At 37.4% G+C, this 26,215-nt stretch overlaps 1 protein-coding gene across 10 annotated transcripts in view; it reads right to left on the bottom strand.

Moving 5' to 3' along the window:
* Nucleotides 1–26,215, bottom strand: part of KYNU (kynureninase) — a 132,557-nt gene that overhangs the window by 70,834 nt on the left and 35,508 nt on the right. For all 10 annotated transcript variants that reach the window (XM_034654506.1, XM_034654507.1, XM_034654508.1 and 7 more), the window contains 2 exons: nt 12,784–12,904; nt 3,719–3,801 (listed from right to left, as the gene is read on the bottom strand). In XM_034654506.1, the coding sequence (XP_034510397.1) occupies nt 3,719–3,801; nt 12,784–12,904 (204 nt within the window). The remainder of the gene's footprint in view (nt 1–3,718; nt 3,802–12,783; nt 12,905–26,215) is intronic.

The following is a 26,215-nucleotide window of genomic DNA, read 5'->3' as shown; positions in this document are numbered from 1 at the left end:
TGACCCAGGCAAAAAGGGAATGTGGGTGGGATTTGCAACAAATGCGATAAATAAAAATATACTTAAAAAGACTTTCTAAAATAATCTATTCCTAATAAAACAGAGTGAACTTTTTCAATATTCACCTTGACTTAAGAACGATATCTCTATTATACAGAATTTAAAAAGTAAAGAAATTTGGGGGTGCCTGGGTGGCTCAGTTGTTAAGCGTCTGCCTTCGGCTCAGGGTGTGATCCCAGAGTCCTGGGATCAAGCCCCACATCAAGCCCCACATCGGGCTCCTCCGGTAGGAGCCTGCTTCTTTCCTCTCCCACTCCCCCTGCTTGTGTTCCCTCTCTCGCTGGCTGTCTCTCTCTCTCTGTCAAATAAATAAATAAAAAATATTAAAAAAAAAAAAGTAAAGAAATTTGGGAGATAACAGTTACTGACTTTTTTTTTTTAAAGGATGAAGTTTTTAAAATATTGTTTCTAATATAGTTTGTAGACACTGTCAATTCACATTCCTTTGGTCAACAAAAAATAGCACAAATATTTCTTCTCATAAACCGTGAATTGTAAAGAACAAACAGACATTCACTAAAATCAGAATTAAATTAAAAACTGCCTTCATTCACTGACAACATTTTAAATGAAATATAATGTATTTATCATAAGACTTGAGACTTTGGAAAGACTACCTTAAATAAATTATATGCTTCTTGTTACTTATGATACATAATAATTATGATATATATAGCAAACAAAATGCATATTGTTTTTTGAGCTTCATGTCTATGAAAGTGACAATGCTAATTTCAATAAGAAATTGTTATCTTTTATATCCTGTGTCACTAAGATCAAATGTCTGTACTTTAATTAATACAACATTCAGGACAAAACCACAAAAAAATAATGAAGTTTGTCCCGTATGTGTGATTACTTAGTATGGTATTTAAAAGACAGAAAAATCCCCAATGCTAGACTTGATAAACATACACTTTTTAGTTTTTTAGTAAGTTCAATCCTTTTACTTTTCTAAATAAATTTGACTAGCGGGGTTTTTTTTTTTTTTTTTCATTTTCCTTAGTAATTGCAATGAGAGATGCCTCGTTTGAAATTTCAGTGATGGTTGTGATGTACTTGCTGGGCAAATAAAATACTTGTGCCTTTAGTAAGTTGCAATAGAGCCATAAACTTTTAAATGGTCAAAGGAAATCTTTTTGCAGGGTTTACTGGCTTCATAAATAAATCTCACAAAATAATATCACCTTCCCACTTCCCTGGCCTATATTAAACATCCTAACTCCTTTTTTAGAGGATGATAAATATTAAGCACAAAATAACAAGATTAGTATGCAGTTTATGTTCTGAATGCAAACCTAGAAAGGAAAAAAAAATAATCCACAGCTAAGGAAAACATGTATATGCTGAGGTCAAATTAATCCAGATTTTTTTTCAGGTCTTTTATTCATATGTTAGACATCTGAATGAATAATTAGCTTCTGAAAAATGAAAACAAATGGAAGCATTATTAAACAACTTTTTAACACACCCTTAAATACAATCCCGGATTATTTGGGTGGTAGTTTCCTCCAACAGAATACACACAGTCCTCTAGATAATGCTGACACCTGATCAAGTGCTCTGTGTTCCCACGAACTTGACTAATCTGGTAGGAGATGTCAGGTTTTCGCCTTTACCTGCCCTGACTGACCAATACTCTGGCCTTGGGTTCAGCCTCAGGGATTCAGAGCTGTGCAGAGTCCCCTGGGGCTCCTTGCGAGGGGCTGGACGCACGCAGGCTCTGCACACTCAGCCTGGCTTTATGTGCTGCCCCAAAAAACTGTGCTTCCAGGCTTCCAACTGCTCCTTTCTTTAGCAATGGCAGTATTTCTGGTCTGCAGAGATTTCTATTGAATTTTTTTTTTTTTTTTTTTAGTGTTGCTGTATGTTTGTTAATCTAATGTTTTTCCTATCATCGCTATGTGTTTGGAATAGAAGGGATCACTTTTGGCTTGTACTTAAATCTGTTATTTTAAACTAGAAGTCAATATTCTGATCCTATAATATAAACACACGAAACGGAAATGTATATAGTGTAACGATTACTCGGTAATAGCTAGTAGGAAATGGAACTTGCTTTTGCCTGCAACCTATTTTTAACTTTTTGAATAGGTAACACATTCCTATGGTTCATAAACTAAAAATAGATTTTCCTTACAAGTCTGGTACTTTGGGCTATATCACACATGAGTATGTTTTCCCCTGTGCATGTGGTGGGGTTTGTTGTAAGGGGACCCTACTGAGTCATTGTACTGGGAAAACTCATGTCAGAATTTTTAGGTTGTCCAACTATCAGAAGACTGTTCCAGTTTCCTGCATAGATACTGGATACTAAATTAGAACAGAAGTGGATAAACATTCATTTAATTCTTTTGTTTTTGTGAAGGAATACGTTATAGACTAAACTGTGTCCTGCTGAAATTCTTATGTTAAAAGTCCTAACCCCCAATGTGAGTGTATTTGGAGAGAGGGCGTATAGGAGGTAAAAATGGTTAAATGAAGTTATAAGGCTGAGGTTTTAATCCAAAAGGACTGGTGTCTTTTTAAGAAGAGAGACACCAGAGTTCACTTGGTCTCTCAGTGTGCACAGAGGAAAGGACAGGTGAGGACACGAAGCCAGCCATGTACAACCGAGAAAGAGAGTCCAACCAGAAAACCACCCTTGGATCTTGGACTTCTGGCCTCCATCCAGAACCGTGAGCAAACGTCTGTTGTTGAAGCCACCCAGTCTGTGGTATTTTGTTATGACAGCCTGAGCAGACTAATATAGTATACATATCCTCCCTTGAGAGCCTTCTCCCTTCTCCTGAGACTCACCCAGTCATCTGGGGAGGAGGATTCACGTGGCAGGGAAGAATGGGCAAAGGGAGCTGGCATTCTAAATGAATTTTAAACAGACCTTCAACACATCTCTCGTTATTCCTATTTTACTCCCACATTCTAGCAATGCTTATTGTAATTCTTGAAGGTTCTGCAGTGTAAAGCGGGTGGCTTTCCATTTTTTTCCACTGGGAGATGAAGATTTGGTTTACTTTTTTTTTTTTTTTAACAAAGGAATTACCACGTATCCACTTGCTATCCAACTCCCAAAATGTTGCTATCATCTCCTTTGCTCTACTTGTTCTTTGGGATTTACACTTTTTTTTAAATTTTTTAAATTCCACTAACAGTTGTTTAGTGAGAATTCAGAAAGAAAAAAAAAAAAAGAGTACTTAAATGCTTATATTCAGTCCCCTCCATCAATTGGCAATTACCTCTCTTTCGAAGCACTAATCCCAATGATTTTTTTTTATTTCTCTGTGCTATATGATTATATGTATATATTAATTTTACATTTTGGGGGTCTCTTCCTGTAATGGGAGTCCCATGAGGACATCCATGGGATAAAGATGGTGAGGATTCTTGCTATTTTACTTACTCACCATTTTATCCTCAGTGCCTACACCACAAGTCCTGACAGACACACAGCAGAATTTCAATAATTGTTTCTGAATAAACACGTATTCCTCAGGTTTTCATGGTTTGTCTATTACTTTAATTCTTTCTGGATATAAGTCCTACTGTCCTCACTCTAATTCCACGTTCCCCCAGCTCAGCTGATGCTGTCCAATCTAGGTTCATATCTAAATGATAATGTTTTTATGATTCTTTTGGAAAAAATCCATTTTGTACTTACCTACAATGTCATTCATAAGGCCTACAATAGTCTCATCTCCTGTGATCCAAGGACGTTTTCCTAGGTCATGACCATAGGCTCCCCTGAAATTGAAAACGGACATAAACACTATTAGGTTTGTGTGTGTGTGTTTGTGTGTGTGTGTAATTTTTCATATATCAGCATTAACAACTGGACATTTCTAAATGAATCTTTGTAGTGTTTTAGTAATTATATAATATCATTCTCTAAAACCGAAAGTAATACTTGAGAACTCTATGTTTTTAACTTGTCATTTTTTAAATTTCTCTAATTTCCTTTTTGTTGGAGGGTAGTGGAGACCGCCTAGGTACTACCTCATTATTTTTCCCTATTTTAGAGCCTAAGATGCTATTTTTTCTTTATTTTGAAAATTTCAAGACTATCTGAACATTCTACTTGTATACCTGTAGCACACAGTAGTATCTACACTAAAATGCAGCTACTATTTTCTGAGGCTAGAAATTAAAATGATTATAAATTCAGATTTTAAATATAACTACAATCTGTAAACTAAACCGAAGTATATAAAATGTGACTATATTCGTGATGACATTTTAAGTAGACAGATAAACTTGGCAATAATCAAAGCCAACATTACATCTTGACCTGTTTTCTAACAATTTCATCTCCCATATTCTAGCTCAATTTTATTATTCTGGTAAGCATCCCAACAGGCATAATGGAAAAACGCAAAATAGGTAAGAGAACTTCTGCTCTCAAGAAGTTTCTATTAAATGAGGAAGGAAATACATTTGAAATATAGAAGAAGAAACTGAAACGAAGAATCAAGGTGGGCGTGACTGAATGTGCTGCTGCAAACTTTTGGCAGGAAGCTCTGAATTAATTGTTCTTAATTCCTTAGGAATCCAAAAACTCCCTGAAGTTGGAGAAAGGAATGAGCCTGTATATTTTGTATAGTGCACTGAATCTATACTCTGAAATTCAGTAAGCTGGCAGCAGTGACTGGTAAACCTGCTCCCAGAGGTGAAGGGTGGCAGAATATGTCACCCCAAAATATGTCGCTGTGGTACATTGATTATCTTGAGCTATAAACCCTTGAAAAACAGCAACTACAGCGAGAGGCTGTCTCTGAACTTCCCCATCTGCCTGAAGACAGGTCTTTCAGAAGGAACTCAGTTGCCATAAATCACCTCCCCAGGAATTTCATCAACGGCAAAGGCTGAGTCTTGTCACAGGGGAGAAGACTAGAAGTCAACACCACACTCAGATGGGCTTTGTCACAACCTATCCTACCTTTTATCTATTCTTCTAAGGGCTCTCTTATCTTTCCTAAAAATCACTTATTCTCCCCTAGGTGGCCTACATCCTCCTCCCCTTTCCTTATGAAGATAGGATTTAAGCCTGAATTGTAACTCATCACAGGGAGGGGGACGTCCTTTGTCCCCCATGTATCTCCCGTGTGTACCAGACCTATACGTGCTAATAAACTTGCGCAGTTTTTCCCCCTCTTGCTAATCTGTCTTTTATTACAGGGGTCTCAGCTAAGAACTCAGGAGGGTCTGGGGAAAATTATTTTCTCTACTCAAGAGAGCAGTCAGGTAATAGGACGAAAGGAGCCCCACTTTTAGCCTTTGTTGATTTTCATGATGTGAATATCCCCTGTGGTCCATTTCCTGGCATCAACCAAAATCCTTAATATGTAATGACTGGCTTTCATTGCCTGGTCTGAGCCAATTCCAGGTCACCACTGGTTATGAGACTACATGTATTATAAGCTGATGAAGCCTGTAAAAGTAAAATAAATGGTAGTATGTACCTTAAAGGATGGCTGTGAAAAATAAGATAACATGTAAAAAAGATTGGCACATAGGACTCCTTTTCTGACTCTTCCCTAATGTAACTCTACTGAGTGGGTATGTGGGGTACAATGCAATTTTTAAACTAATATTTTGATTACCGTATAAACTGAGATGAGGGAAGAGGACACTGAGAATAAATAGAGACTCTAAGAACTAAGGAGGAAGAGAAGGGCAATTGCTAGTTATTATTATTCATATTATTATTAGATAGCCTGCAGCTTGCCTCTTTCTTGACTTCCAGTATAAATGCTAAAGACAAAAATCATTATCATTAAATGGTAGTTAAAGGCAGACACTTGGATCCTTTTTTATTTTGATCACATAGAGCTCCGTGGCCTTGCTGATAGCACAATACATCATTACATTTAGGTAGTAAAATTCTATGTTCTGCCTCAGAGAATTTATGTCTCAGAATAGTAGGCCACCTACTTCTCACTCTGGTGGACAATGTGGTAATAATCTTTAAGAGTATGTTTCTTGCCGCAATGCTGTTGGCATCTCCCCCCACCTTTAAAATACCGCACACACAGTCTGCTTCCTTTTTTCTGTCAGTCTACTAGCCTGGGGTAGTGAAATGTATTTAGGAACTTGTTACCCCAATAAACTCAAACTAAAGCAGCCTGTCTTTAGAAAGCCTTGATGTAGATTACAGTGCAGTTTGAAACACATGTATCCGACTTAAGAAAAAGATTACATTGCTCTCATTCAGAACTGCCTACAATACTGGCCGCATAGTTGCAATCTTCTTTTACAAGTGCTGCAAAGGAAAGAGCGTGGCAGACAGTTCGCTCACGACCGTGGCATTAATCATTCCCTTGAGTGGGGTGTTCTCTGAGATGTCTACGGAGTGCTATGTGCTCACAAAATTAGATTTCAGGATGTAAAATCGAATTAGGAAGTTAATAGAGGATCCACTTTGAAAGAGGACTCTGCTTTAACCATCCTACAAAATAAAAAGTATCCAGGCTTTTAAAAGCTCCTTCCTGCCCCCAGCCCCACCCCATAAAGGAAATAAATAAGACATCACAGAATCCTTAATATCACTTTTTTTTTTTTTTAAATCTGTGACCCAGCTGATGAGAAGCCACCACAGATGTTAGGAAAATCTTTGTAATACTTCATACCATGTACTTTCTCATTCATACTGAAGGGCTGCAGACTATGCCACACTAAAATGTGCCTCTTTGGCATAAAAGATTATCTTGAGCTGAAGGCAAGAGAAAAACAGCAAGTGTGGGGACAAGCTTCCTCTGAACTTCCCATCTGCCTCAAGACAGGTCCTCCAAAGAAACTCAACTATCATCAATCCCTCCCCAGGAATTTCATCAGCCAGCGAAGATTGACTCTGGTCCTGGGAGAGGAAACTAGAAGTGGACCGCACACCCAGAAGGCTGTCACCAACTATCAGGTCTCCTATCTAGTCTAAGTGCCTTTCATCCTTCCTAAAAATCATTTATTCTCTTCTAAGTGGCCTACAGCCTCCTCCCCTGCTCTCATATAAGCTCTTAAATCGCACGGATTTTTTTTTTTTTTTTTTTTTTTAGTATTCACTCCCCCCCATGTCCTCATGCCTATAATATTAATAATTAGTAAGTAGTAATTATTATTTCCCATTAATCTCTGTGTTGTCAGTTTTTATAGGTCCAGTTGTTAAATGTAGGGGGGTAGAGGGAACATTTTTTCTTCCCAGAATACACTTTTATTTTTTTAAAGAAACACATGAACTGAATGAGCCCGCAGTGTCCGTGGGATCTCTCCTCCCCTTGTTTCCCCAGCACCCTCTCCGCACACACTGCCATGCACGTCAGTCACTGTCTGCTAACCACGCAGTTTATTCCTAATATGTAATTCAGTGGGCTATTTTCTTCTTAACTAAGCCTACCTAAAGTGTCACACAGGTCTTAGAAGAATCCCTATAAAGATACAACTGGGTCAAGTTTTTGCTGCTATGAAAAAGAAAGAAAACCATCCATCTAGTAGATACGACAACTCAGAAGACCTAAAATATTGTTGACTGTATCTTAGGGACATAATATACATTTCTCAACTTACAATGTGCTCTTCGGGATGGATATATCTTTCTCTTTTAGCCAAACTTTCCCACTGTGATTATTAGCCCACGTTATTGTCCTTTAAATAATCTGGGCCATTAATAAATCTGTAATATGTAAATATGTAATATTAAATGTTCTAAAAAAATTCTGGCAGACCCACAGACCCTTATTAATGTTGTTTCTTATTGTTATAGCGCCATTTTGCTGGTAATTAATTATTATATATCAAATGAGTCAAATCACCATAAATTTTTTCTATTTAAGATGTTGAAAGTATCTAAATATTGTTATTTCACAAAACAAATTTCCCCACGTACAGTAATCTACTTTAGAAATCACATACAGTTGAAAATAAAAATAAGCACTTAAAACCCACGGAGTTAAGTGCTTTATTTTCACTGCTTTGTCTTGAATAGAAGTTCTAGAAGAAATCATTTAGGTCCAAAAATATTTCTAAGTATGCCTCTATTCTTGACTTTCCTCTAGCATAAGTAATCAAAGTTGGTAGCTGTACGAATTATAAAATCGGGCTGCCTTATGGCCAGTGACGGTTTATTTTGTAAATAGGTAGGTAGTATGTCTGTGATAGAACATAAAGATAGAGACACAGACAATAACAGCCATGAGCAAAGTAATATTTCCTACCTTATATGGTTTGGATGGCCAGGCAGACTTGTTATCAATATCCCAGATCAGTATATCACTTATTCAAAGAACTCTGATTTTTATGTTACTGTTAAGATTATAAATTTCGAATATTATTTTTTCCTGTTAGGCAACTAATTTCAGTTTGTATTAGCATATTTAATAACTGTGTAGCTCTCTTTGACTCAGTCCTTCTTGAAATCTTCCACTGGTCAAGAAGGGAGAAAGGCACCAGGCTAGTTTGGGTATCAGCTAAGAAGCAGGGCGGAAGTGGGGCTGGAGAAGGTGAAGAGGCAGCGATGGTCAGGCGAAACTCACCACAATAATGGGAAGCCCAGATCTAGAGGCAAGCCAAACATGTGCAAGAATATTTAGTACAAAAACAAAAGCAATAGTCAGAAAAGAAAGTCAAGGGACCAACAGCCCACCATAGTGGCAAGAAGATTACTTTCGTGAAGCATGTGAACAAACGGCAGCCTAAGAAAGAAACACTCCTTGACTTAAGGAGACTCTCAGGAAAATACAGCTGCCATTAGCCCACTCACAGATGGACAGTGACTCAACACCAGGAGGTGCAAATTCAGATGCCATCAATCTCCCTCTCAGGGATCTTCCAGCCAGAAAAGATACGCCTATTATCATCAGAAGGAAAAGGTCCAATAGAACTTTCTATACTTCCTATTGAAGCCCTGAAACTGCCCCCTTTGGTTAAACTGGTATATAAACCCTTACCCCTAGGTATTCAGTGAATCACTTTTTGTAGAGTACTTCTGCATGCCCATGAAAGAAACTTCTGTTAATCCATCTCTTATCGATGAATCCACAGGCTCTCAACCAATAGGATGTAAACTGGTAGAGGAAAAGTTTTCCTGCCAACAGAACCTTAGCTGGAAAAGGCCAAAGTAAAATTTTAAGCTAACTATTTAGGACTGAAGAAATAATGAATAAACACTTTTGAGATCAAAGATGGGCAGTGGGATAGGACACATCTCGATTTTGACCTTGCCCCTCAAACATCACTGACATCAACAGGGAGACCGGGCGGGGGTGGGGGGTGGGGAGGGTGACATTGACTAGGCAACCACAGATTGAAAGCAAGCAAGAAGACTAAATACAACAAAGTGAAGAAAAAATAAAGCTAACTAGGTACCTAATCTTTTTATCAGAAGTCTTTTAAAAGCAGTTTACAATGCTTGAAGCATTAATATGCACCCCTTTTCTGAATCATCTAATGAAAAATGGGTAGAAGGCCTTAAGATTATGTCATTTTCTACTGTCACAAGGTAAAATATAAAACTGAAAGTTAACAACAATAGAAGGGTATTATGAAAGAAAGGCACTTTCCTGGAATATAACTGTAAAGTCTTGAACATAATCAACCAGTCTAATAAAGTAGGGTAATCACAGAGAGATGAATAGGATAGCTGGGCAGCATCTTTTTTAAATACCTGAAGGATAAAAATGCACAGCCTCGCTGAATATGCAAGAGCCAAGGACACTCTCTAAAGTTCAAATTCAATCTAATTCTCTGCTCTCTTTTATATTAAGGGCAAAAATGAATATTAACCATTTTTATTAAGTATGACCCTCATTTTTTAAATACTAAAACCTGCTAGTACAAAATGCTTCCAAATGTGGTGATATTTATTTTTCAATTTATGCATACAAGTTATGCAGATACAGTTATAACAGGTGTAATAAGTTATATAAATCTCTATGATTTTTACATCGAGTTGAGAATTTATATTCTTAACCACTGAAATTAGAACTTTACAGTGTTATCTGATGCCTGTGGTAGGAATCATTAGCACAGTCACTGTAAAATAACCTTTAAAAAGAGGTGCTGTTCCCAATGAAGACCAGTGGCATGAAACTAAAGAAAGAAGACAACATTTAGAGTTTGAATGAGAGCCAAATATCTCGGTCTGAGTTCTTACCTGATTTAGTTTCATTTTTCTGAATTTTTTTTCTGACTTTCAGGATTGGCTTCCTCCTCATATCTATTTTCAGAATCTAATATTCAGCATATATTTAAAAATATTTCTACTCATTGTTAATATTTTTCCTTTTTTTTAAATTCAAGCATAGTTAACATAGAGTTCATCTGTTTCAGGTGTACAATATAGTAATGCAACAATTCTCTACATTACTCAGTGCTCATCGTGGTCAGTGTACTCTCAATCCCCTTCACCTATTGCACACATCCCCCCACCGCTTCCCCCCTGGTTCCTTGTTCTCTTTAGTTAAGAGTCTGTTTTCTTGGTCTCTTTTTTTCCCTCTGATGTTCATTTGTTTTGTTTCTTAAAATTCCACAAATGAGTAAAATCATATGGTATTTGTCTTTCTCTGACTTATTTCACTCAACATTATACTATCTAGATCCATCCACATTGTTGCAAATGGCAAGATGGCAAGATTTCGTTCTTTTTTTTTTTTTTTAAAGATTTTATTTATTTATTAGACAGAGACAGAGACAGCCAGCGAGAAAGGGAACACAAGCAGGGGGAGTGGGAGAGGAAGAAGCAGGCTCATAGTGGAGGAGTGGGGCTCGATCCCATAACGCCGGGATCACGCCCTGAGCCGAAGGCAGATGCTTAACCACTGTGCCACCCAGGCGCCCCATGATTTCATTCTTTTTTATGGCTGAGTAATACATATATATATATTACTCAGTGCGCACACACACACACACACACATCTTCTCTATCCATTCATCTATGGACGGACACATGGGTTGCTTCCATATCTTGGCTATTGTACAAAATGCTGCAATAAACATAGGCATGTATACATCTTTTCAAATTAGTGCTTTTGCTTTGTTTGGGAAAATATCCAAGAGTGGAATTACTGGATCATATAGTAATTCTATTTTAATTTTTTAAGGAACGTACATACTATTTTCCACAGTGGTTGCACCAGTTTGTACTCCCAGCAGTGGACAAGGGGTCCTTTTTCTCCACATCCTTGCCAACACTTGTTATTTCTTGTGTTTTTTATTTTAGCCATTTAATTTGCATTTCCCTGATGATTAATGATGTTGAGCACCTTTACCTGTGTCTTATTTTTAATATTTTAAATATTTTTAAAAATTAAATAATGCTAATTTAATAGTTAAAAGTATTTTTTTTTTTAATATTCCTAGTTTCAGCTTTATTAGTAACTACCGAGGAAGGCTACAAGCATAGAAAATTAAGTTATCTTCCTTTAGGGATTTATAATATGGTTGAGAATATGAAGCTAATGAAAATAGATACCTCTAAACTGCCTATTCCCCAGCAGTGATTATTAATACAATGGGCAGTTGGGGAGAGATCATCGGCATGGTTGAGAAGGTTGGGATTAAGGAAGGTAAGCATCCAGAGAAGCAGGGAATGTGGGGGGTTTCTTAGGCAGAAGAGTAAAAGTAGAACAGAAGATATGGAGGAAAAAATGGATTTAAGATTTCAGATTCTTGCAGGGTTGAAGAAGCCTGCTTAGCTAAGCCCAAATGCAGCATCTTCTCAATAACTAAACACACTCAGTTTGGGGAGGGCAGTACCTTCTGCTCCACTAACCGTCAACAATTTTTAGTTCCTTATTTATACAAATTAGTGTAATAAAGTTTAGCAAGAACAACTCATGAAAACACTGAATTAAATTCTAAGTATTAACTCCCTTATTAGCCATTAAATAAATAAAATAAAATGATTACATATGATTTAGATGTATCAACTTGGGAGAAGGACTTATTTTTTTCTAATATTGTGAAAGTTTTCTCTTGACTGTCACTAACTTGCCATATGGCCTTATTTACTGATCCTTAGTTATGTTATCAATAAAACGAGAGTACTGAATGACATGATTCCTAAGGTTCCTCTATGTCCTAAACTTCTAGGAGTCTACTGAACACCTTGCCAAGGACTATATAGCCTAGCGTGATTTTTAAAGCTGTTAATGATTTGAAGGGATACATGCAACCCGATGTTTACAGCAGCATTATCAACAGTAGCCAATTATGGAAAGAGCCCAAATGTCCAACAAATAGTGAATGGATAAAGAAGATGTGGCATATCTATACAATGGAATAGTACCCAGCCATCAAAAAGAATGTAGTCTTAAGATTTGCAACAAAGTGGACGGACTAGAGAGTATTATGCTAAGCGAAATAAGTCAATCAGAGAAAGACAAAATACCATATTTCATTCATTCATATGTGGAACTTGAGAAACAAAACAAATGAACATCAGAGGGGAAAAAAGAGAGAGAGAGAAGCAAATCAAGAAACAGACTCTTAACTATAGAGAACAAACTGCCAGTTGTTGGAGGGGAGATGGGTGGGGGAATGGGTTAAATAGGTGATGGGGATTAAGGAGGGCACTTGTCCTGATGAGCACTGGGTGCTGAATATAAGTGTGAATCACTAAATTCTACATCAGAAACCAATATTGCACTGCGTGTTAACTGGAATTTAAATAAAAATTTGGAGGAAAAAAAATAAAGTTCTTATATGAGATGTCAAAATGATAGCTTTTGGAATAATACTTACATTTTGGCCCACTTATCTAGTTCTTCTTCCAGATATGTTTTAACCATTTTTGGTTGAAGGCCAAGAGAGTTTCCCAAGAAATAGATGGCGTTTTCATCCTTATTCACTAAAGATAAATCAACTGAAACAGAAAGAAATGAAAAAAAAATGCTTATTCAATTAATTAACCTTCTTCCATGTGGCATTGTTAATTCAGTACAAATAATTAATATAATTAACTTCAATAAGGATAATAAATAACTTATAATTCTTCCCAAGGATAATATCAAGTTTTCAGAGAAACAATCTTTTATTTTCTTATTTTAAAGTATAATTTACATTTTTAGAGACTTTTGTTGAGATCTCTCATATTTATTGTGCTCCATGAGGAAGTCTAAATTAGCAACTATTACCGATCATAAATACATGAAGGCAACAGAAAAAAAGTTAGCATAATTTTCATAGGAAGTGTATCATCAGCCCTTCTAGTCACACTAGAAGGTTACCAGAGTCTAGGCATGTACTAACCTTCTGCAGTAACTGGTGTTGTAGGTAAGGCAAATAAAAAAATCTAAATGAATATTTACATATCTGAAGTACAAACATAGGATTTACACATTTTTTCACTCTGTATCTCTATATACATATAATATATAACCAGGCAGAACATCTGTAGCTATGTCTTATTCAAATAAATCAAAATTTTATGGTCTGTATCTTACAACTCTCCCTTGACAGCAACCAATGCAGTTTTATTAGCAAACCAATCCATGTTTGAAGACTAAACATGTTCCGTGAGTGTCAGCCCCATCCACGATCCAGCATGAGCAGCCAATCACTCACATCTCTGCTCCCATTGTCTTGTCTTGTTCTTTCACAGCTGATGCTTTTACAGACAAATACATAGTGGGCTGCTTATATTTATAAAGTCATTTTTGAAGTGTGTTCAATGTAAGAGAAGAGCAGAATTGTAAACTAAATTATCTTGTCCCATGCCAGACAAAAGTATCATTTCACTACATTTCTCTTACTTGGTTGGTTGTTTAAAAAGTCTCAAAGCACATCAACTGGCATTATCTGAGAATTCAATCGGCATTATGTAATGTGGCAGAATACAGTATACAGAAAACGTGTTCTATAAAACTCCACAAGAATAAAGAGAAAGCGTAGCTCTCCACCTTAGTCCCATTGGGTCTGTATAACATGAGAGATAAGCAGAACTTTAAGCTTTGGCTTCTCTTATGCCATAAGAATGTAAGACTGTTATTAGAAACTGATGTTCTTGGCAGTGCCGGGGTACACACTCTACACTAAGATATGGCATCTTGGCATACTGAGCATTTTAAGCTGAGGGGATTTGAGAAATGGCACGTGTGAGGACGACTTTCCCTCAGGAGGTCATAAAACCATGATGTGAGAGGTGCCCTCCCTATCCACCTTCATCTCCAAGACACTGAGAGGAATGCAAGGAAACAGGCCTTACTGTTTCCCCCAGTTTACTGCACTCAGCTTATACCCTGTTATTTGTCACATTTTCCCATGAATGCCCACTCTTCATCAAACCTAGCATGAAAAAACCTCAGGTTTAACTGTGTCTTCGGGTCTTCATTTACTTTTGAAGTCTCCCCTCCCGTGTAAAACTTGTATTTAAAAAAATATATATATGCTTTTATCTTGTTAATTTGTCTTTTGTGACAGGCCTTTGGCCTAGAACTTGGAAAGGTAGAGGGAAAAGGTAGTCCTCCCTCCCTAGAGCAGCATTGTGTGCTAACAGAAAACAAGGACAAGGCCTCCAAGGGTTGAAGGAAAAGCATGTGAACGAAGCTGGTGAAACTGCTTTCCTTAAGACTGAGAGAATGAAGGACTGTACCCTCTGCAACTGGCTCCACTGAAGATCCCAGGTGTGACAGAAGTAGCTGGGCAAGTGTGGCTGGGGACTAGGTAAGAGACTGATGGGAAGGACAGGCTGCTGCCACGGAAGCCACCTGCCCTCGAACGGCCACAGAAGCTGGGGTAAGGGGGAGCGAGACAGTTCATCTTCACCCCACAGACCTCTTCCTCAGATACCAAGAAGCCTCCAAAAATGTGCGGACCCCTAGGAAGAGCAAAAGCAAATCCTCAAATAAAGGAACCAAGATTTTCCATCAGATCTGGGAGGTGTCCAATTTGATTCCTTTTTTAAAAAAATGAAAAACTGTACCATTTTTATATCTCCAGTGTGGGACTGCAAATTATACTCATTACTGCATATTTTAATTGATGTCACATGGCTCAAACTTGAACTAAGTATTTAATTAAGTACAGTAACCCAAACCATTAGGAAGATATTAATGTCTTTTTAATTGCACCAAATAAAAGATTTTCCTCCTCCTAGTGATCCGTCATTCCTCTGAATGTGAAGAAACACTGGGAACGGGTTTACTTTACTGTTGGATTCTGCCAAATAAATTATGAATATGCCTTATTTTTCTCACACCACTGCCCTTCCAACAAGTTTTACTTAAGACACATTCATCCACCTGTGTGGTACCTCCTATAGGTCCCACAACTGTAGGTACCCACCCCAGAACTGCCATATTGGTTTGTTTTCTTGGAGAAAAGGAAGAATGAAGCTAGCAATGTCAGGAAGGACTACTGGGACCTAAGGTTGGAGAGAACCACCTCCCATCTTCCTACATACCTACTGTACAACTATGGCCCTTCCCTTGCCAGTAACCAACTATGAGAAAGAGTAGTTATGGTAGTTCAGGGAGAGAGGATGCTGTGGGGAGGAGATATGGGACTCAAGTGACAACCTTAGAGAGTCCTTGAGAATATTGAGAAGGCCCTCAGATAGCCGCTGTACAAAGACTACATCACACACATAAATATTTATAATTATATGGTTCAAATTTGTTTCCCCTTTTCCCCTTCTTCCCTGTTTACAACTTACTGTTCATTGTAACCCAGCATCTCTTTCCATATTTCATGTATGACAGGGATGGAAAATAAGCTGAATATGGCATTCCCAAATTGTGATCAGCTTTTGGATCTTCTTAAATGACAGCATCTTTCCTTATTCCCTGAATATTAGGAATTATTCTGCATTTGTGCCAAGAGGACCCCACTGCATTGGTTAGGATACCCATTATTTGCTGGACCTTAGGGTCAGCCATGACTCATCCTGAAAATTGTCATGTCAAATTTTATTGATTGTTACATCAATTACTACTGATCATCATCAGCTGCATCTTTATAGCCAGAGCCCAAGTCTAGAGTCTTCTGGAATATACCCATGACAATGGGTGGGCTTTAGAGGAGAACATACTTCCTAGTCGTCAGTGCCTGTGGTTTGGCTAGTATACATCTTGTGGATTCTGGTGTTAATATTCCATTTAATGATCTTTCTGAAAACATTGTCTTCCAAAATCTAGTCAAACTGACATAAACCAGTCATTCTTTTTCTTCAGGACAATCTCTCCTTTTTTTTTTTTAAGATTTTATTTATTTGAGGGACGCCTGGGTAGCTTAGTCGTTAAGCATCTGCCTTCGGCTCAGGGCGTGATCCTGGCGTTCTGGGATGGAGCCCCACGTCAGGCTCCTCCGCTGGGAGCCTGCTTCTTCCTCTCCCACTCCCCCTGCTTGTGTTCCCTCTCTCCCTGGCTGTCTCTCTCTGTCGAATGAATAAAAATAATCTTTAAAAAAAAAGATTTTATTTATTTGAGAGAGAGCATGTGAGAGAGTGCATGAGAGAGAGAGCGAACACAAAGAGCGGGGCAGAGGGAGAGGGAGAAGCAGACTCCCCACTGAGCATGGAGCCCAACACCAGGCTCAATCCCAGGGATCCAAGATCATGACCTGAGCAGAAAGCAGATGCTTAACCCACTGAGCCACCAAGGCATCCCAGGACATTCCCTTTTAACAACTTTTTTTTTTTTAATTTTAGCATACTGAGGATTTGATGTTCTGCCAAAATATATATTTTAGAAATGACGGCATGCATATTTCTCTTCTTTGAAGGAGTTGCCAATTTGCACATAAGCTTTTGTAATTTCTCAATATTCCTCTTGGTTTTCTCTCTTACTTCAACAGCTTTTTCACAAAGGACATTAGGAGCTTACTGTAATCGCCCTTTTCAAAATAAACTTTTGTTTTATTAACACATGTTATTTTGGTGGGTCCCAAATTTTGGTTAAGTCATAATGACTCAGGACTGTAACTAATTTTTTTTCCCCAATTTTTCTTCTTTTAGTGTCTTTTGTTTCTTTTTTTCAGGAAGATGTTCCTCCATTAGATTTGGCTCCATCCCATTTTAGGGATGAAAATGTAAATAAAGTGTCTCAGTGTCTTCCTCTTGACCCATACTGTTTCAATATCTACTACTCTGAGAAAATACTGAGAGGTGTCATGATTGAGGCACCCTGTGATTTTGTGTCCAGACCAGACTATCTGCTACATTTGCTCAGTTTTGTCCCCTTGTAGGCAGTACCCCTAAGCAGTGTTCCTTTTCTAGTCAGGGCAAGGCAAGCTTTTTCTGTAAAGAGCCAGAAAGTAAATATCTGTGGTCCATACAATCTGCTGCAATGACCCATTTCTGTCACTAAAGCATAAAAATAGCTATAGTTATATATATAAACAAACAAACAAACGTGACTGTGTTCTCACAGAATGTTATCACAAAAACTGTTTCCTGATCCTGGTCTTATGGTCATTCTCTAAATTCCAGTACAGACTAGGCATGTTGAAAGAATGCACGAATTTCCTTTGCAGTAAAGTCTCCATCTTCTGTAAATACCCTCTGAGCTGGGAATATCTGCTTCCTGTTGAGACAGAGAAACTGAATGAACCCCATGAAAAAAAGCCATTTTCCCCCTTTTCTCCAGCTTCCGTTACTACTATGATGGGTACCCTCACCCTACTCTACACATGCCTTGTAATGCAAATAGCACAGGTCCTCTTTATAAAGGACAAAGAGATAATGCTACACAAAGAGATAACGCTATCTTTGGAGTCTTCCAGCACAATAGTTAACATCTAAGGAGGGACCAGGTGGGGCCCTCATCAATGTTTTCCAACACCACTGACTCCAAACACCTTGACATAAGACCCTGGCTTCAGGGAATGAGTGACTTACCAAAATGACACATGGACTTTGTCCTCGTTCTGACCATTTCTTGGATACATGAGAGGACACATGCACCAGACCACAATCCCCAGTAAAAACTCCAGACTCAAACAAAAACAAGACTCATGCTCTTTTCCTTCCGGAGTCTCCGGGATGCACCCTCCATATCTCTCTCTAAATATACGTATCTTCAATAAACTCTTTTACTTCCTGCTGGCTCATGTTTGATTTCCATCCTGCCTGAAGTCAAGACCCTCTTGGCTAGTCCTGTGGGGCCCCTTCTCGGTGTCCTCCAACTGACCTGCACACATCACTGTTATAAATCCTTTGTATTAGTTTGCTAGGGCTTCTGTAACAAAATCCCAGAAACTGAGTGGTTACACAATATAAATATATTATTTCTAGAAGGCTAGAAGTCCAAATCTAGGTGTTGGCAGTTTGCTCCATCTGAGGGCTATGAGGGAAGGGCATATCCTGGGTTTCTCTACTTGACATGTCAATGCCTCTCCATATTCACAGGTGCTCTCCACACATAATGGCTGATGCCCGTGTATCTTTCCATCTGTCTCTGAATTTCCCCTTCTTGTAATTCATATCGTATTAGGGCTCATCCTAATGACCTCAGTTAACCTTGAATAAGGAACAGGTGGGGCTAGGTAGAGAGAAATAGATAGGGGACTAAGTGATCAGGCTCACAGAAATCCCAAAAATATGCAGATGTGGGGAAACCAGAGATAAGGGAACAAACTGGACCACCCTGCCCTAGGCCTGTCGGGTGGGGGTCTTTTTTTAAGATAATCACCTTTCACCAACAAAGAATAATCAGACCCTAAAAACAAAGTGTTATCACTAGTCCTTGTTCAATGGTTATATCAACAGAGATGTTAAAAGAATTTAAGTTCCCTGGTTAGCTTTCTATAAAAGACCAACCCTAAAAGCTCTCCAGGCAGGAGGGATCCCTCTCACTCTTGAGAGCTTTTGCTGTATCTTCACTCAATAAACTTCTATTGCTTTACTCACTGTTCTTTTTCCAGGAGATTCATTCTTGGACTCCATGAGACAGGAACCTAGCTCTCCTGCTTCAACCCGACTGACTACATCTATATGTAGAGACTTCATCTCCAAATAAGGTCATGTTCTGTGGTACTAAGGGTTAGAACTTCAACATATTTTCTTTTAGGAGACACAATTCAACCCACAACATCCTCCTTAACAGTACACTTGGTTAAAACGGACCTCACCTAAATTGGGCATTAAGTCAACATTTCAAGGGCTATTTGTCTGGAAGTCTCATTTCTTCACAAAGGTTGCTTTTGTAGAGCTCATGATTCTGGAAATTCCCTTAATTGCTTCTGAGTAACATTTTACTGCATCAAAAATGTCCATCACTCTAGACCTTCTTTTCCAACTCTCTAGTTTATTTGTATGTTCCAAGACTAACCCATTTTTGCTTCTTAAATACAAATCAAAATTTCAACATCACTTCAAATTTAAAGTTTCTCCCACTCTCAGCTCAGGGCTGATCTAATTTTTTAAAAAATGTAGTTTGGAATAAAGCAATATGTCTATTGTAGGCTTCCCCCCCCCTTGTTCCTCACTGCTGCTGCCTTCAATCCCTCCAATGGAGTGAGGAAATAAATAATAGAGGCAGGAAAACAATCTGGCTTTGGTGCCTTTATATTATTAGTAGCCCTTCCCCTTAGAACATACTTTTTGTGGGTCCTTTAGAATTTCTTCCGCACTGGAGTCCTCCAACCTCCAGCTGCCTGATCCAGCTGCTAACTTTGATCCTACTTGCTACCACCACCTCCCACCCCTTGACAGCGTATATCAAGATTCTTTCTGCTGAAGTTACCATAAATCAGCAAGCAGTTTTCTCAGGTAGGGTCTTTTTGGAGTGATTTAAATTCTGCTACTTTTCAGTGGGCTCACTTAACTGAAAAGAAATATGACTCCTTAATATAGTAATTGATGGCATGCTAATGAAGCTATTCTAAATTTTGAGTTATAACTAGTCTATTTTTTTAAATTTNATCAAGATTCTTTCTGCTGAAGTTACCATAAATCAGCAAGCAATTTTCTCAGGTAGGGTCTTTTTGGAGTGATTTAAATTCTGCTACTTTTCAGTGGGCTCACTTAACTGAAAAGAAATATGACCCCTTAATATAGTAATTGATGGCATGCTAATGAAGCTATTCTAAATTTTGAGTTATAACTAGTCTATTTTTTTAAATTTAATTTAATTTATTTATTTATTTGAGAGAGAAAGAGAGCGAGAGCATTGAGCAGGGTGAGGGGCAGAGGGAGAAGCAGGCTCTCTGCTGATCAGGGAGCCCAACGTGGGACTGGATCTTGGGAGTCCGGGATCATGACCTGAGCCAAAGGCAGACACTTAACTAACTTCCTGAGCCTCCCAGGAGCCCGAGTTGTAACTATTTTCAAGTCTTGAGTAAAGTTGCCTTCCACGAATAAATATACTCAGTATGTTTGGAGCATCCAATTAATGTTATCAAAGCTGACCAAATAGTAATCCAGTTGCAAATACATTGTTGGATACCAGTACCAGCTGTTTTCTTTGAAAGAGATAAACTATTATGTATTTTAAAAATCACACATATGGAGGTATAATACTTTTTAAACTAGTTATGATCATCTACTGATGAAATGATAATTTAAAACACAGATATACAAAAATAGATATTCATGATCTTTATATATTTTATTTGGATTTATGTACTAGTTTATCATATCAGGAGGTTTACAGAAATACAGTGCCTAGCCCTGATTCAGAGACGCCGATTTAACTGGTCTGATGTGGGGTCTAGATACAGACATAGTTCTAGAATCTTTCCAAATCATTCCTTATGTGGCCACATTTCACAAGGCCTGCCGCTACCTCCTTATTAAAAACAAAACAAAACCAAAACTGAGATTTCTCAAGTTTAACTGAATTACTGAAGGTCACAGAAGATACCTTACTTTTAACTTAATATAGCAACTGGTTATTATAATTTAAAGTATTTTAAAACTCAAGAATAAAACACATGTGAAATCATTCAAAAGCAAAGTTAGTAATTAGAAAGTGATTCTATTTTTTTTCCTTATTATAAAGAGAAAACCTAGAAGTAACCTTCTGATTTGACTGAAAACAAACGTAAATTCCAAAGATTTTAAAAATGACTTGTTTATGTAAAGAATGTTTCTAAAATAACCTTTTATTTTTAAATTTTCTTATTTTTTTAAATATTTTATTTAAGATTTTTATTTCTTTGTTTGAGAAGCAGGATGCAAGAACAGAGGGGAGGAGGCAGAGGGAGAAGCAGCAGACTCCTCACTGAGCAGGGAGCCTGATTTGGGGCTTGATCCCAGGACCCTGAGATCAGAACCTGAGCCGAAGGCAGAGACAGATGCAGATGCTTAACTGCCTGAGCCACCCAGGTGCACCTCTTTTTAAAGATTTTATTTGAGAGAGAGAAAGCACATTCACCCACAAGCAGGAGGGAGACAGATAAGCAGACTCCCAACCTAGGTGGGAGCCCAAGCAGGGGATGGATCCCAGGATCTCGAGATCATGACTTGAGCCAAAGGCAGATACTTGACCAACTGACACCCAGGCGCCCCGCTAAACTTTTTATAAAAAGGAGTTCAAGTGGTAATGATTTTGTTTATAAGGTGGCAGTGTCCATCTTTGTTATGTATGCCATTGGGGTACTATATGCACATAGACCAACATTAAATGGGAGTGTCAATATGTGAAAAGTAGTAAGTCTAAATATTTCCTCTCAGGGGGTGCCTGGGTGGCCCAGCTGGTTAAGTGGTTTAAGCATCTGCCTTTGGCTCAGGTCACAATCTCAGGGTCCTGGGATCCAGTCCTGAATCGGGCTCCCTGCTCAGTGGGGAGAGTCTGCTTCTCCCTCTGTTCCCTCTCCCTCTCCAAATCAATCAATCAATCAATCATCAATCAATCAATCGTTTCCTTTCAGCATTACAAATTCCTTTTTAGTTTGTTCTATATAATTTTAATGTTTATTATCAGATTATTAGGTATTCATTAGAATAAAAGACTAGTTTGTTAACATATTCTCCTCTAATTTTTTTTGAAAATAAATTTCCTTCTTTTTAAATATAGGTAGTTTTAACTGATGTTTTTCCCTTGAACAAGAAAATTCCACATCCTGTTTCACTTCAGAAGTGGCTAAGATTTTAACATACTATGACTGTCCATTTGATAAATCTGAGCTGAGTTTTTTGTTTATTTTAAACAAGAAATTTTGTTCTCAAATTTAAAGAAAAAGAAAGGAAAAAATTTAAAAAGACCCTCCTGAAAGCTGTACAATGTTTTTGAAGATTGTTGAACATGGAATTATTGCTGATTGTATTATAATCAGTAATGGAAAACAGAGAGATTCAATTTGTGTTTGTTTCATTTGTGTTTTGATTATTTGGAACCCCGGTAATACCAAGAAGATTTTAAGCAGATAACATGAATTTATTGGATAGGAACAGTCTAACTGTAAAACTGTCTCAATCTAAATACTTGTGGTACTATTATGTTGGGATTTGGTTGTTGTTATTCTTGCTGGCAATATTGAATTGAATCTTGACAATTTGGAATACTGCTTAACTGGGATCGATGCTTAAGTCTATAAATCTCTTGAGACCATAGTCCTCTGAGGAACTAGGTAAAAACTTTATAAATAAACAAATCATCTCCAGGGGCACCTGGGTGGCTTCAGTGGGTCTTGATTTTGGCTCAGGTCATGGTATCAGGGTCTTGGGATTGGGCCCCACATTGGGCTCTGTGCTCAGTGTGGAGTCTGCATGAGATTCTCTCTCCCCCTCTCCCTCTGCCCCTCCCTCCATTTTCACACACCCTCCCCCTCTCTCTAATAAAGAAATAAATCTTTTAAAAAAATAATTAACAAATAATTTCCAGATGCAAACTAATGGGGGCCAAGACATCACTTTTATGATGATAATGACACATATAGTATAGCATTTCAAAATTCCCAAGGACCAGAGTTCTGGTTCTGGTCATCAGAATGAAACAACTTGCTAAAAAAAAAAAAAAAAAAAAAAAAAAATTTTAAAAAAAANGGGGGCCAAGACATCACTTTTATGAAGATAATGACACATATAGTATAGCATTTCAAAATTCCCAAGGACCAGAGTTCTGGTTCTGGTCATCAGAATGAAACAACTTGCTAAAAAAAAAAAAAAAAAAAAAAAAAGTTTTAAAATAAATGTTCTTTCTTTTAGGTATAGTTTTAGACTTAATGTTTTTTTTTCTTGAACCACAGAAAAACAGCTCTTGCCTTCTACACTTTAGAAAAATCTAAGCCACAATTTGACATGGAGAAGTACATTCTGACACACTGAATGTTGACTAAAATGCACCAAGTAGCATTTTAGAATCTGAGGAGTTTGAAAAATAAATGGTAATAAGTATACTGGGGAAGAAAACCACAATTTGAAATACCACCAACTGGCACTGAGTTTCTTATTTTCCTTCTACTTCTGAGAAATCTCTCAGGACTTACTTTCAAAGACAGCCAGAAACTCCAAACTATGTAGTTGAGTGTGAGCTCTAAGAACTCCAGGAGAAGCCCACTATGCCTATCTCTGGTTGGAGTTGTAGAATCACTAAGGGCCTGAGGGGGTGGGGGGGAGGAGAAAGAGGGAGAGAGAGAAATCTTGTTGCTTTCCTTTTCTCTTTCATTTTTCAGTTCTCTTTCATGGTCACCACTAGTCAATCCTGTGACAGTGGTGGCAGTTATAGGGACAGTGGCTGCACAGGCATCCAAATCATGGAAATAGGAAACCCTTCTCTCTCACCAAAGAAGAATGGTTCTAAGAATATTGGATAACTCTAGTTGTTTTGCTCTCTGTGTCCTCTTGCTTCTGGGCACCGAAGACAAGCATAGTCATAGGAAGTGCATTAAAAACAAAACAAAACAAAACAAAAAAAACGGTTAAATTAAAGTCTCAGTTTTATACCCAGAGGAAGAAAATGAAGATGGGAGCCTGGGAACAGGAAATTGTTCGGCCTGTTGAGAGCTTAAGAAAATGATCATATAAAGTTGTACATGAACTTCTGAGCTCACTCCTGCCTGAATGGATCTAATTCTAAACAATATTACTAACAAGATTGTCAGAACTGAGCCTAGATCCTAAATTGGTGACTGAGTGTCACATACACAGGACAAATCCAAAAAGCACTGCAAAAACTTTGAAAACTGAATTAACATTGGAACCACCATCCACAGAAGGGGGGGTAGGAACTTGCAAACACCTTATCTGGGTAGGTTGCTTGCTAAAGCAAACCAAAGGAAACAAAAAATACAAAATTCTTGATAGGATTTAAAAAGGAAAAAGACTTATAAGGTAATATCAAAACGTCTAGAATGCAATCTAAATTTATTCAACATAAGAGGAACTAGAGTAATCTCAACCTGTCTTAATGGAAAAGAAAACCAATGGACATCAACTGCAAGACAACACAGGTATATCCATTATCAGACATAGACCATAAGTAGCTATTATAATTATAATACAAGATGTAAGGAAAAACACTTTTGAAATGAATAAAAAGAAAGTTTCAGCAAAGTAAAGTATTTTGAAAAGAAACAAACTGGAACTTCAGAACTACAAAATACAATAAATGAAATTTTGAGAAATTCCAAAATGGATTCTTAAAAGACAGCTGAGCAGATGGAGATGACAAAGGAAGAGTCAATGAACTTATAGACAGATCAATAGAAATCACCCAATTTGTACATCAGGGAAAAAAAAAAGAAATTGTAAGAAAATGAACAGTGTCTCAAGGATATGTAAGCCAATACCAAAAGATATAATATTTGTATTATTAGAACACTGGAAGGAAAGGAAGAAAGAATAAGATGCAAAAAATGTTCTAAGAAATAATGGTTGAAAACTCCTTAAACTGGTCAAAAATTTAAACTTACACACTTAAAAATCTCAGTGAACTCCAAGGAGGATAAACTCAAATAAATGCATGGCCAGACACATTATAATCAAATTGCTGAGAATTAAAGACAAAGTCTTTTAAGAAACCAGAAGAAAATAGTCCTTTGTTTACTGGGAGCCAATAATTCTAATGACTATAGTTTCTCATCAAATACCATGAAGGATACAAACCAACAGAACAAAATTTTTAAGAAGCGACTGAAACAGGGTCACCTAGGTGGCTCAGTCAGTTAAGCGCTGGGCTCTTGATTTTGGCTCAGGTCATGATCCCAGGGTCGTTGAGATAGAGCCCTGTGCTGTGCTCTGGGCTGAGCATGGAGTCTACTTAAGATTCCCTTTCCCTCTCTATCCCCCTCTTGCTCTCTTGCTCTCGAAAGAGAGAGAAAGAAAGAAAAAAAGATGAAAGGAATTTCTTTCAGGTGAAAAGAAATAATATTTGAGAGAAATTTGGACTCTAGGAATGAAGGAAGAACAACAGAAATAGTAAATATCTTAAAATATATATAATACAGTTTTAAATATTGAAAAGAAAAAATGGTAACATTACCTGATTAGGTTTTTAGGGTTTATAGATGTGATATATATGACAACTATGGCATAAAAGAAGAAGGTAAAGAGAATTATCTAATTATGCACTGGTAAATTTTTTATACCCTCTTTGACATGATAATATATTTCTAAATCAACTAAAAAGTTTTAATATATATTTAATATATATTAATATAGTACACATATTATGTAAATTTTAGAGTATATGTGTTTTTAATCTCTAGAGCAACCATTACAAAATTTACACAAAAGTTATAATCCAAAATTCAATATATGACTTTATGTGATACCAAAAAAAAAANTGTATGATCAAAGAAAAGGCAAGAAAGGGGAAAGAGGAAAATGAAAAACTGACACAGAAAGCAAATAATAAAATGGCAGATCTAAATTTAAACTTATTAGTAATTTATTAAACATAAAGAGTCTTAAACACACCAATTGAAATTCACTGCCAGACTGAATTAAAAAAAAAGAGATCCAGAGCAACCCTCTCAGGTCCCCTCCCTCCTCAGGAGCTTTGTACTATCGCTCAACAATCTTGCTTTACTGACCGCACCCCCCCCCAACAAAAAGAGATCCAACTATGTTCTGTCTATAGGTCAACTGTCTATTTTTCAACTGCAATGATATAGGTAGGTTAAAAATAAAAGGGTATAAAGAGATACGCCAAGCAAACACTGATCAAAATGAACCTAGATCAGTATATTTGTATCAGACAAAGTAGACTGCAGAGAAAACAAATTATCCCTGGTAAAGTAGAACATTACATAATGAAAATGTATCAATTCAACAAGAAGATATAACAGTCTCGAA

The sequence above is a fragment of the Ailuropoda melanoleuca genome, chromosome 2 (genome assembly GCF_002007445.2).
Source record: "Ailuropoda melanoleuca isolate Jingjing chromosome 2, ASM200744v2, whole genome shotgun sequence".
Lineage (NCBI taxonomy): Eukaryota > Metazoa > Chordata > Mammalia > Carnivora > Ursidae > Ailuropoda > Ailuropoda melanoleuca.
The sequence above is the reverse complement of the archived record's forward strand: the minus strand, read 5'-3'. Positions and strand labels throughout refer to the sequence as shown.